The sequence below is a fragment of the Anabas testudineus genome, chromosome 3 (genome assembly GCF_900324465.2).
Source record: "Anabas testudineus chromosome 3, fAnaTes1.2, whole genome shotgun sequence".
Lineage (NCBI taxonomy): Eukaryota > Metazoa > Chordata > Actinopteri > Anabantiformes > Anabantidae > Anabas > Anabas testudineus.
Genome location: NC_046612.1, coordinates 8,249,364 through 8,262,152, shown reverse-complemented (window position 1 = coordinate 8,262,152; position 12,789 = coordinate 8,249,364). Strand labels below are relative to the sequence as shown.

Genomic DNA, 12,789 nt, shown 5'->3' with positions numbered 1-12,789 from the left:
AAAGCTCTGATTGCAGGACCATATTCATTTGACTGACATTGCTGGAAAACCTTTTGTCTCTTTAATCAGGGCAGCTCGGTGAAAAGCTTTAGAGAAGGACACTTCAGATACTTCAGATTCCTGAATTTCTTCTCAAGTGGCTCCAGAGTTCTGGGAACCACATTATCAAAACGTGACATTTCTGCATCCCCATTCATCCATGTGGGAAAGAGTCCACACAGACTGCACCTCTGGACAAGAGAAAGACGAGGAATGTGCTTGTTGTCCTCTGAGAATATTGTGTGCAGTATTACGTTCTCTCCGGTCAATGTGAGATTAAGGTTTTCTTCCCCCCCTATCAGGTCAGGTTAATTTATGTTCCTCAGCGTAACAAAGTGGCAGATGAAAAGAGAGCCACTTGAGAGCTGAGGACAGAGGAGAGTGCTGTGGTGTGTATCTAGCATCAGGGAGGCTGCCATTCACAGAGCATGTAATACAGTAGCTCCCCTTGTTCCGCAGTGATGCTGCCCTAAATTCAACAAACAAAGACACTTAAAGCGGCTTGTTGTCAGGGACATCTGGACATTTTGGTGCCCAGGTGAGACATCCTGTGGTGCCCCTGAGGAATGTCTGTTTATTTTATGACTATTATAACTTTATCCTTTATTTTAAATCAAACTTTATTGGACCTGTGCCACATCATCAACATCATTTGTCTGTTAATTAGTATCTTAGCATAGTAGCATAGTTTAGACTAAACTGTGTTGCATAGTATTCACTTTTAACCTGGTTATTCATCTCATGACAGCAGCCCAGTTTGTCTTTTTTATTTATCCTTTATGTGAGTATCACATCAGTAGCCTCCTCTGTCTGTTGGTGCACAGCGTTTTCTTTTTGATGCCTCCAGCCTGGCTACAGCTGTGGTCATGCTAGAAAGTGAACAGGGAAGATAAAGATGGTAAAGACAGTAGCTGGTTATAGCAAGGAAGCAAATATGCTACCAGTTAAAGGTTTGGACACACATAGAAATGAATGTTTCTGAGAGAAGCAGATTTCTAGATCTAGTTGAACTTAACTACAGTATAGACATTGTTAATGTACAGAAGCCTGTTATCTTCAAACAGTGCTCTTTTCCAGTAGCGCGTTGTGCTTGCTAATCCAAGTTTATTAATTTAAAAAGGAAAACTGCCTATTAAAATTCTTTTGTAATGACGCTAACACAGTTGAAGACATGTAGTAGTACATGTATAACAGTGGTGTAAATCCTCAGTGTATCAAAGGAAACAACATTATTTTAATGTTTGGCCCATGTCCTTGTATAAATCCTTGTATGTTGTGAATTTGCGTCTGTCAGAGACATCTTCTGATTATTTATCTTTTTTTAAAGAACATTGTCTCCAAGGCCACAGCTGCAAAGCAAGACAAAAACAACTTGGTGCGCCCAGATGGATCCGAGCCCCGGACAGTCGGATGTTGACGCACAGTAAAGTTAGTTTCTGTTGGTTTTGTTTTTTGTATTTCTCCTAATCACCAACCTTTGCTGTTCAACTGGGCCAATAAAAACATGAATGATACACATGGAAATATATTGAGTTGGACATAGAGTAGTTTGTCACACACTCTGGACAGATGAGTGCTTTGTCTCCACATCTGCACTCTGCTTTACATGTGACATGTTTTTTCTAAAACAGTAAGAGATGGTTAGAAGTGTAAAGTATAAAACATCGTCATTATAAGCTTTTAAGTTAGTTTGTTTTGCTCTGGGCTTTAATTGTGTTCTCAGCTGATGCGTTTGTGTCTCTTTTATAAAGCTCAGACAATTGAGGGTTAACCATCACAACGATTGTTACACATTTCTGAAAAGAAATAATTAAGAATTAAAACTAAATTTCATCATGATAAACAGATAAACGGCTAACAACCCACTCCCTCGTGTAACATGGTACACTGGGAACGCAGGCTTCACGTGAATGATCCTCCAATATTCACACCTAGCTGAGAGTTGTGACACATTTTCTTTGCTGTCACTGTATATGCTGAGAAAACTCCTGGTTCATCTTTTATTCTTCCTTTGGGTTTTGAATAATTTGATACACATATTAAGTACGCTGGTATACAGCTCTGGGGACACTAGTAGTAATGTATAGGCCACCTCTGTGTCGTCTTATGTATCGCTGTGTGTTCAGTGATGAAGGGCGAGTTTATCGAGGGAGGAAACTCGATACTGGTTCTAATGATGATGTTATTGTCTTCAGTGCTAATCCTTGAAACATTTCTGACACTAAATAAATTCTGGGTTGAGCAGGAGCTATATCATATTGTCTTTATCTCCAGATGGTGTCTGAGGACAGAAGGGGGGTCGTGTACTGTTCTGCACTGGACTGTAAACACAGTGAAAGTGTTTATGTAAAAGGCCTTGGACCATGAATCAGGGCTGCAAACGTTCATAAAGTAAAGCAGCCACTGTGGACGAAGACACACAAACATGTGGGATATAAAGCAGTCGTCAGTGATGCTGTTTAGGTCTCTGTGTGAAATGTGACTTATCAGAGAGAGAGAGGTCATTACTGCTCAGTGAGTCGCCCAGGATGTGGAGCAGACCTCCCAGAGCCCAGAGCCTCTGTTTTGACTTCAGTTATTATTATGACTTTATGATTCAGACTGAAGATTTTTTTAATCTCTGTGTTTGGGTGATGGTACAAACTAAGAAGTTCACATCTGCAGAATAATCCTGGATTGTGTCTGTACTGTCTGTGGGACGCTGCTGTCTCTGAGCTGTAGTGATCAGTCTTGGTTTAACCTGCACTCTGGAATCAAACGCAACTTTCTGTTTCTGGTTCATTGTAAAGAGAAGAAACAAATAAAACTCAGTCTTCAAAAACAGCATTTATTTTTCTGTCTTTCTCGGTGAGAGACTCACTCATCACACAGAAGTGCAGTTGTTGAAGTTCAAGGATGTTATAAAAATATAGGAATATGAACATTATCATAAAACCAGCTGCAGACTGTGTCTGATCCCTGAGACTGTACAAGTTGGTTTAAAGTGATCAAACCAGTGACTCCCACACGAGCTGGCTGTCCGAGTCCTGGCTGTGCAGGGAACTTAAGCCAGTGTCGGAGTCGTCGTCGTTTCCACTGTGATCTTTCGACAGACCCCTGACCTGCTCCACCCACTCACTTTTCCTCTCCAAAGTGCTCATCATCCCCGTCTTATCGTCTGTCCCGTGGGGACATCGTTCCTCACTGGCTGTCCCCTCCTCTATGTCCAGAGTGTTCACTTTCTCCAGCAAATCCCTCATCTCCTTCTCCCTCGCCTCATAAATCTCCTGGTTCAGCTCTAAATCGCTCCTAATAGCTTCTAAATCCGTGTTGAGGCGCAGGCCGATGTATAAACTCGCATCTAGCTGCGTTTTGATCCTCTCTTCTTCTAACAGCAGCTCCTGTTCGCATGTCGCGTCATCCTCGGTGATGGAGACGGACTGCGCGCCCTCACCGGGCTCCGCGTCTTTCCTCCGCTGCATCCAGCGGTGGTTCAGCTCCTCTTGGATCTGCGCCGTGATGATGTCTATAAGTGTTTCCTGCTCCCGCAGCTGCTCTTGTAGTCTAACCACCTCCTCACACTGTCGCACATACTCTTCAAACTTGGCAAGAGTCTCAGTGGAGCACAGTTTGTCTCTGGAGGAAGCGGCAGCAGCGTCCACCAAGTAGGTGTCCTGGACATAATTGATGCCGTGTCTTTTAATTCTGTCAAAATGCACCTTTGCCTCGCACCTTTCGATCTCTGCGTCCAGCTCTGTAATCCTCTCGATCTGCTGGCGGATTGTGTGATCGTGAGAAACCACAAGATGAACCAAGGTTTCCATCTTCTCCGCAGAGTGCGCGTCTCTGTGCGCCGCCCGCGCCCTCCTTTTGTTGATCTTCTCCAACTTTCTGAAAGCTTTCCTCACAATCCGACGCTGTTTTTCGGGGGAGATGCCCTCCATAGGAGACCGTGTGGCTCCTTTGGTGATGCAGGGGCTCTGTTTGCTGAGCACCACCCGCGCCTCTGCGCTCCTGGCTCCGTGGTTCGCCAGCGACGCTTCGCTTTTCACCAACACAAACTTCACGTTCCTCTGCTCCTCTCCCCACGCGATCCAAAGCCGTAAAATCTTTGTTTTGTTCGGCAAAATCCTCTCGAAACCTCTCCATTTCTCCACGATGCAGTACGACTGAGCCGTGGAAAGGCCGTTTTTGGAGTTTTGGTCTTCTAGAAGCACTTTGACAACATCCGCGCAGCTTGTGCGCTTTGACAAACCGAGGACGAGCTTTTCCTCCCGGCAGACCCACACGGATATCTTACTCTCCTCACACTCCATCGTTGACTTTTAGTTTTAAACTCAGTTAGAAATAAAGAAGATCATTCTTAAATGAGATGTGAGTCCGTCCGCCTACAGAAAAGCGCAGTGGTGTCAGATTCATGTCTGTGTGCCTGCGCGCTGTGGCCCTGACCCATCCACGAAGTTGCAGACGGGGCTGCAGGTTTGGAGCTTCATGTGTCCTGTTGGGCCAAGTGGAAGAAACGATGAAGGTGCGTTTATGCTGCGCGCTCACAGGACTGCCTCTGCTGAGATCACATGACTCTGGGAGTCAGGAGCCAGTAGCTGGAGCAAAGAGTTGATCACTAGGTGATAGTTGAAGGATGGTTCTTCCATCAGAGATGTATTATTTAGTGTGTGTGCGAGTTATTTGTTGAGTTTGAACTCAGTTATAGATAAAACTGTTACTGCAACTAAAATAGAAAGTTTTTACTGGTGTGATGAACAGTGGTAGTACTGGTACTGTAGTTATACCCAAAGAAAACATGGTTAAAACAAATTTAGCATCATAGTAAAAGTGAATATAGCAAATAACAGTGCAGTGACAGAAACTACAGGTCCCCAGATTCTGTTTCTCTGGTTTTTTGGGATAAAATGTGTAAACTACTAAATTTCTAATTAGCATTTTTCACTACCGAGCACTGAGAGATGGTTAATGTTTCTCCACAGTGTAAAATATCAACAGTCAAACACTCTCTATTAATTATTATATACACTGAGGAAGAAGGAGAAATAGGATAAACTTTACGTCAAGTTGATAATAACATTTGATATGTGCACTTGAAATAATGACTTTAAGTCACAGAATAATAGTTTCAACTGTAGCATGAGTGAAAGTGTAATGTGCTTTAAATGGCAGCACAGTAACCACAAAGATAAATTAGTGTATAGAGTGTAAATTAAAAACTGTTCAGTAGTTTGTTTTATAGATAATATGCAAACGTTGACTGTCCCGTAGAGAGTTTGGACCAGATTTTAGGTGTCAGTGTCTATAACAGAAATGGTTCCACAGTCACTTCCAGAATCAGTTTATATCTGGGACAGGGGTAGTACAGACCGTTTATAAATGTTTTCTGACCATGTTAAAAGTATTCAGATAAAAATCTGAAACAGAGAACAGGTAGTTTTAATTTGACTAACCACAGATCACTAAGCTGGTTGATTCTTAAGATCAATGTTAATGATTTGCCACTTGAAAATATGTTAATATAGAATAACTTTACAAAATCTAAAACATTTTTGCTTCGAATTAAGTATTTTAAATGCAGCATCAGAGGTTACATCTATCATATGTGCTTTGGCTTTGACGTCGTCTCCCTCTGGTGGTGCTTTCTGTTACTGCAGGACTCTACACCAAAACGTTACCTGGGTCAAACGGGGACAGTTAGAATAAAGTGAGTAACAGGCTCCATCTGCTGTTGATCTGAGGTTTTTACACTCAGAGATGAGCAGACGGTTCATCCTCCATCCAGACTGAGCAGTCAGAGTTCATAATACGGCTACTGTCAAATATTTATTTAAATATTTCAAGTGGCGAGAAAAAAATAGGCAATATTTTTCAGGTTTATTTAACTTCAATATTGCATACAAACAAAGTATCTAGAAAGCTACAAAATATCTACTATTATCAAGAAGGCATCATAATGTCACGGAGCAAAGACAAGACCATATGCAGAACACAAACATAGCAGAGCTTCTTTTCTCTCCTTTGCTCCAACGATTTACTGGATATGAATGGATATGAAAAGATATCACACATCTGTACCGAGAAAAGCTAAGATATACTTTTGTATAAAGCACCTTTTTACAAAAACAGAACAAAAAAAAAAAAAACTGCACACAAAACCCAAATGTGTGTGTGTGTGTGTGACAACTATATGAGCGATGAGAAGAATCACTTTAAAGCCACCATCAGAAAATGATCATAAAACATAAAGGTACCAGTACCTACTCTTCGGCAGCATGAGCTCGACTAAGCTGATTTATCGTGTGTGTGTCCATTTTCTCTTCAAATGGTTCACCTGACATTCGTGCCATTGAAGGCATCAGTCCTGCTGTTTGTCTTTTTTTTTTTTTTAAGTGTAGTTTGAATTTTTTAGTGTTGAAACATGTCAATGTACCAGCAGTGCAGCAGTAACACCATTACCATCATATTGGGCTTGCAATATACAGACATCATCACAAAACCAAGTACAAGTGTATACAAGTACAATAAGAAAACAGGAACATCTCACTAAGTAATCAATAAATGTGAACGGATACACAGGGTAAACATAAGAAAAAGCCTATTAAAACTGCACAGCGTCCACAGGACTGTGGCAGAAATACTGAATGATTGAACTTTATCTGCATTCACCAGAGACATTGTCTGTTATTATTTAGAGCTTCTTTGATTAAAATACTTTAGATGACTATGATTTTTTTTTTATTTATTTTTATATTTTTTGTAAGAAACGGCAAATATTTGAGTATGTATGGTCCTTACAGTGAGAAGTATTCGCCTCAAAGGCATCGTCCACACTAGCAGTTGTGAAAAATTAGTTTTAGATTGAGCCACATTTAAACAAGAACATTTCTTTTAGAATTTATTCTGTAGAATTACTATTAAATAAACTTTCACTTTTCATTCTGAAAGATAAATGATAAAAGCTCACGTCGGCCCCTGCCTTGTTGACATCACAGCTGTGTCTGCATCATTAAAAGTAAGATTGGAAAAGTGATGTTTTTCACATCGTGCGAACGCGTTGTCGCGGGAAATAGGAAACTATAATGTTTCCACGAAAGAAAAGAAAAGTTTTTAAAAACACTTGAACCTGCAAGTGTGCACGAAGTGGACAGATGCGGCGTGTTGGAGTTGACATCCTGCGTGCAGTCGGCGGCTGTACGTTATCAGCAGGTCTTTCAGTCTTTGACCTCACGCAAAGAAATAGGTTTTCTTCAAATACATAATTTGATAATAAAAATGAATAAATCATTTATTTAACCGGTAACCAGCTTTTCCCCTGCGGCGATTACAATCCTTTAAAAAAGGCAATGTGGTGATTGGTTTTACTTGTGTCTCATTTTTGGTCTAGCAACATTTGATTTTTAGTGTGATCTTTCTGAAGCTGCAAATTTTCAACCAAAGGCACTTCCTTGCTACTATGCAGGACATGACAAAAGATTGACTGTATTTCTGTATTTTTGGTCCTTTACAACAGGAAAGGCAGTCGGTCTGTGTTGACAGTACACTCTTGGATAAAGGCTGATATTTTAGAGGAAAATATCACCAGTATTGTGACTGTTTTTGAGCCTAAATTTGCAAACTTAAGTAAACAGAAGTGTACTGCCTCAGAAACCAACAACAAAAACTATAATTCTAGGAATGTACCAATTACAAGAAACAACTTCTCACATGAGATGGTAGAGATGTACTAAGTAATACCTGTGAGTTATTTCTGCCTCCACAGAACAGATTTTAGACTTGAAACAAAGAATAATGTTAGATTATACTCTAAGGCACTGTACACTTTGGCAGATTGTATTGTGAATTTCTTACACAATGCAAACGTATAGAGTCTTCCCGCACGGCGATCACAGTTTTAGTGGCATCTTTTGGAGTTTGCGCACTGCTTTTAACATGTTTAAGGCTTGGGATTGGTTTAGGCCACAGAAACATGTGAACATAGTGTGGAGATGAAGGCAGCAACACTCAGAGATCCCAGAGAGTCTTTCAGGGGGCAGAGTCACAGCTGTCTACACATGATTTGTAGTGTTATGATTATTTAAGCTCTTGTTCTAAATCCACAGATCTAAGAAGAAAAAAAAAGTCCAGGAAAGGGGAACAAAGTGCTTTGGGACAAAATGAGTCAGGTTAGAGTAATTTCAGCTGTACGTTTCACCTGTAAAACCTAAAAATTCTCTTATCAGCTGTCACAGAGGAAAGACTCGTTTGCAGCACAAAATGCTTAGCAGGTGGTAAGACTTCTACAATTATGGAGCAGATGCAGGCAAAACGTTTGTGGTATTTTCACAGTGCATTCATTCTGTAGTGTCTAAGACTCGGAGTGCTTAAACAGGGATAAATCTACTACTGAAAGCTGATTTTCTTTTTTTAAGAAATAGCAGTAATTTCGCAATATTCACAACCACTTGCTTTCAGCTACTGTGTATGTAGTGTTAGTGTTGGTTCTTTGGAAAATCTATTGGCTGTGGGTGCATGTCTGTATATCTACAGCATGAATCTACCAATTGTGAACTACAGACATACAAAACACACTCAAACAACTTACACAGACCACATCGGGCCACTGGTAAAAAGAGCCAGCAACCATTTTTTTTTCCTTAGTCTACATAACTAAGTATTAGACAACACACATATTTCCACTTACCAAATGAATCTAGTAAAGTCTTTTAAGAACAGCCACATTTATACCCAACAGAGACCAACTCAACATTTTAAACAAGAATTCCTGTATTTAAACATAAAACAACTGTACCGCAATTCACAGCTGCAGTCAAATAACAAACACTTACATTAAAACAAATTTATAACAGTTGACTTCACCCAATACCATGACCAAAAAGCATTGTAGGTGTGACTTTCAGGTAGAGGCACTGCCACTTGTTTTTGAGGTTGGTAAGTCTATGAAAAGAAGGGGGTTGTGGGGAGAACTCGGAGCCTCTCATTCTTTTACCAGTCTGTAGATGTGATGCTGGGCACCATGCTCGCTGTTCGAAACCTCAAATACACACGCCATACATAACAGCGTCTCCTGGGTGTCCCTGTTTGTCACCACCTGCAAAAAGAAGGCTTAGAGTTACTTTCTAGTAGAGAAGGTTTGTAATCTGTGTAACCCCTTTCGTTACAAAGGAAAAGCACAGATTTAAAATTATAACTGTTTATCTTGATCAGTATTTAACTGTGTTTAATGCTCTTTTATCCTCCCCTCTTCCCCAAAGAAGCACTTACAGTAAGAGAAAGCTTTATAATGTCAGATAGCTTGAACACTGTAAACTCAAACAAATGTTTTAACACTTGAAACAAAGCTCAATGTTCAGTGATCAGAGCTTTTACTTCATGACGGGATGTTTGAGAACGTAAACACTGATCAATTTAGCTGCTTCTCGCACCAGAGGTTACGGCCCTATGCCTAAAAACAAGTTGTACAAATATCTATATCATCTAATGTGTACGTGTGGTGATACCATCAGTTAGAAATGCTCCATACAATCTTGAAGTAAATATCATAGCCACCATAAATGATGGATTATTCAGGACAAAGGAGGAAAAGGACAATGAAAAGAAATTGATCGTGTTAGAGGTTCCTAACCTATCAGCAGGAGCCTCTTGTTTATGTATCTTTTCTCAGAGCATCTGAAGTTTAATCCTAAAATGGATGTTTAAATCATCCTGGCTTTAAGATGGTTTTTGGAAAGTGGGGCCCTAGTCTGTGCCCTCCCCCACATTTATTTATTTTGCCCTGTCAGTAGAGGTGAATGACACTTTAAGACCCCATGTGATGTTAATAACAGGGGTTCCTGCCCCCTCTTATCCTTCCCTTTCCCCTGCAGATAACAAGACTCCTCACACTGTGTCTCATCCCCTGTGGAATGAGAGGAATGTGGGGAACTCATCTCAAGAACCTCTCAGACTGAGACCCCCATATTTTCTTAAGTCAGCTGTAGCCACCAATACACCCTGCCTGCAAAGGAGAGAAGGTGAAGACGAATGAGGGTCGTGGAGAAGGACCTCATCCACTCAGGTCAGTGAAGTGATTACCAATAAGATAGTGAAGTTCTCCAGCACACTGTTCATCATATATTTCTCTGGCAGATGTTTTAGCTTATGGATGAAGTTGATCATGTATTCACACATGGGTGACCTGCTTATCCGGTAGACAAATCGTCCATTCTCAAACCGTGCATATTCAGTCTGAGGAATAAAAGGGGAAAAGAGAGAATAAAAATGTGTGGTACACATAATCGTTGTAATTCACAGCTTTCATACCACGTTATTATTCACTCGGAAAGATCTCAGTGCATACCTCGACTTTCTCGACTACCTGCTTGCCAAAGGAGCAGACCTTTGTTGAACATGTAATCGTCATGTTTTCTGAGCTCTCATACTGACTAGTGACTCCATAGAAAGATCCGGTATCATCTTGAATGTTGCAGTTCAAGTCAGCCTAAGGAAGAGAAAAAAGGAGTGTATCAGAGAACATTTGTATTTAGACTTAGAGTAATAATACATAAAACACTGCAACCAAAAGGTAAATGTGGGGCAGGAAAAATGGAGCAATAATGGTGCTCTATCCTTACACACCAACAACAAAAGAAATTAGAACAAGGAACATGGAAGACCGGCACGTTGAAGGTTTCTGTGAGGAGTGAGATCTAAAAACAGGACGTAAACATTATGAGTACTCATAATACAGATCCAAAAACTAGTAGTGAAAGCTAAACATGTCAGTTCTTAATGGTGTCAGTGTTTATAAAGTCATTCAGTGCTAGTTTGGCAGTCCTACAGTCCTTTCTTGTAATTAGCTGACGTATACACCAAAACCAATACATCTGCAATAAGCTTATATCAGCCAATATCGGCTCTAGAAGAGGGAAAGATTGTTTTGACATGGATTTAAAACAAAACAAAACAAAAGATCCTACATTTCTAGTTTACAAAGCCGGAAGAGGGTCTTTGAGGTCCAGGATTTGACACCCCTGTTTTAGACTTACTATAGGGTTCCTTGTCACCTTGCTTGACTGCACTGATTGCCTCAAAAGGTTGTGAAACAAAATATTAGTTAAGGGTTCAGACCAGGCCAGTTTCATTTGTTGGTTTTCAGCTTCTGTTGAACCACAACTCAAAAGCAATTTCAGATTTTCATGAGTAAATTTTTAAAACTTTTATCAGTTTCAAGTTATTTCAGTGACTTTTGTCTTTCTTTGACAGAAGGGTACCAACATTTATTTTTCATGTCTGTATATATCTGAAACATGCCGTTAGGTTAAAACAGATGTGTTTAGTTGATTTTCCATAGCAACAGGTTTGTTCTGCATTTGCATGTTTTGTAAATGCTGTGCCCACTCTGCTAAATTAGTGAAGTAGTTTTCTCACTTTGTCTATTTGCTTGTGTCTTAAGATGCAGTGTGTTCAGCTCCAAAGTCCACTCTAGGTTGGTACCTTTGTTTTAAACTCACTAATTGATTCAGTTTGCCGTAGGTGGATTAGATCCACACAGACGCATCTCAAAGATAAATAAAGTAAACTGGATACAGCTGATGACAGTATGTAAGGACCCATGTCTGATTACTTTTTTAAATTATATTTTTTTATTTTAAATCAGAAATTGATAACTATTTTGGGTAGACAAAAATATCACTGTTCCAAATTAATATACGATACAAAAAGAGCGTGCAAAAAGAGAAAAGGATGTGAATACTTCAAGCTGCTCTAAATTCAACCTACTGCTCCGAAAAACAGAGAAAAGAAGATAAACTTACAGCCCACACAGCTGAACAACAAATTGAAACTGATAACAAAGCTCCATAAAGCTGAGGGGAGCTGCAGACTCGCGTATTAAATCTGTAGGTTAATCCCATTATTTTCACATTTGATTCTTGATTATAAAAAATTGTTCAGTCACTGGAAATGAAACTGACAGTGTAGGCATTGTATCTTGTTATTATAAAACAAATGTTTTCTTGAATAGTGTAAAAAGAATTTGTACAGTACATAGTGAGTACAGCACAGCGTGTACCTGGCCTTGTAGAAGAAGTCAAATTAAATTTGGTTAAATTAAATTCTACATCAAGAATTTCTGTCACTGTCTGAACACAGACCTGTTGAGATTATACATGGACATCGCATATTAAATTCGAAGATCTCGGCCACATCTGAATAAGCATGTTAATGTGTCCATATTGGAAACAAGATTCTAAAGAGGATTAAATGAAGTTACGTTAAAAGACTGATTTACAAGGTTGAATGGGTCTACTCCCGGAGGGCAGCCTTTCTATGCCCTGAACATCCTGTTCATTATGGATACAAAAAGGGGAGACATCCTCCTACAACATTCTCCTCCTTCATTAAGCAAAGCAGTTATACATTCATTATTGTGCAGATTCTGCCTTTCATTTGAAATTTAGATTGGTCGGTCACTTCAAAAGGAATTTGAGGGGACTTGGTCTCAGCGTATACAGTCCTACTTTGTTGGGTGCCGCTAGTTAGCATTTTGCATCAGGGAGGAAATACATGCAATGTTTAAACAGCCATTAGGAATGCAACCAGGTCACTCCATTGTTTGGAGATATTACATTGAATTAGTGAGTGCTTTGATCAAAAGCTCTCCTGCTATGCAAGTCCAAATATAGCGGAGTGCATTCTGAAAACACTAAGAGGGCAATCTTCTCTGTGTATACTAATTATGCCCAATCTCCAAAGACAAACCTGAGCAGAATACGCTACTGAACAGGA

General features: G+C 39.9%; 2 protein-coding genes across 10 annotated transcripts in view; both read right to left on the bottom strand.

The window, feature by feature from the left end:
• Positions 1-3,026: 3,026 nt before the first annotated feature.
• rassf10b (Ras association domain family member 10b) lies at positions 3,027-4,391 on the bottom strand. Its single transcript, XM_026377957.1, has one exon. It carries the CDS (start codon positions 4,332-4,334, stop codon positions 3,027-3,029), a length of 1,308 nt encoding a protein of 435 aa, XP_026233742.1. The 5' UTR covers positions 4,335-4,391.
• Positions 4,392-7,360: 2,969 nt separating this feature from the next.
• Positions 7,361-12,789, bottom strand: part of tead1b (TEA domain family member 1b) — a 44,609-nt gene continuing 39,180 nt past the window's right edge. For all 9 annotated transcript variants that reach the window (XM_026377947.1, XM_026377949.1, XM_026377948.1 and 6 more), the window contains 3 exons: positions 10,361-10,501; positions 10,096-10,248; positions 7,361-9,112 (listed from right to left, as the gene is read on the bottom strand). In XM_026377947.1, the coding sequence (XP_026233732.1) occupies positions 8,999-9,112; positions 10,096-10,248; positions 10,361-10,501 (408 nt within the window). In that variant the 3' untranslated portion in view covers positions 7,361-8,998. The remainder of the gene's footprint in view (positions 9,113-10,095; positions 10,249-10,360; positions 10,502-12,789) is intronic.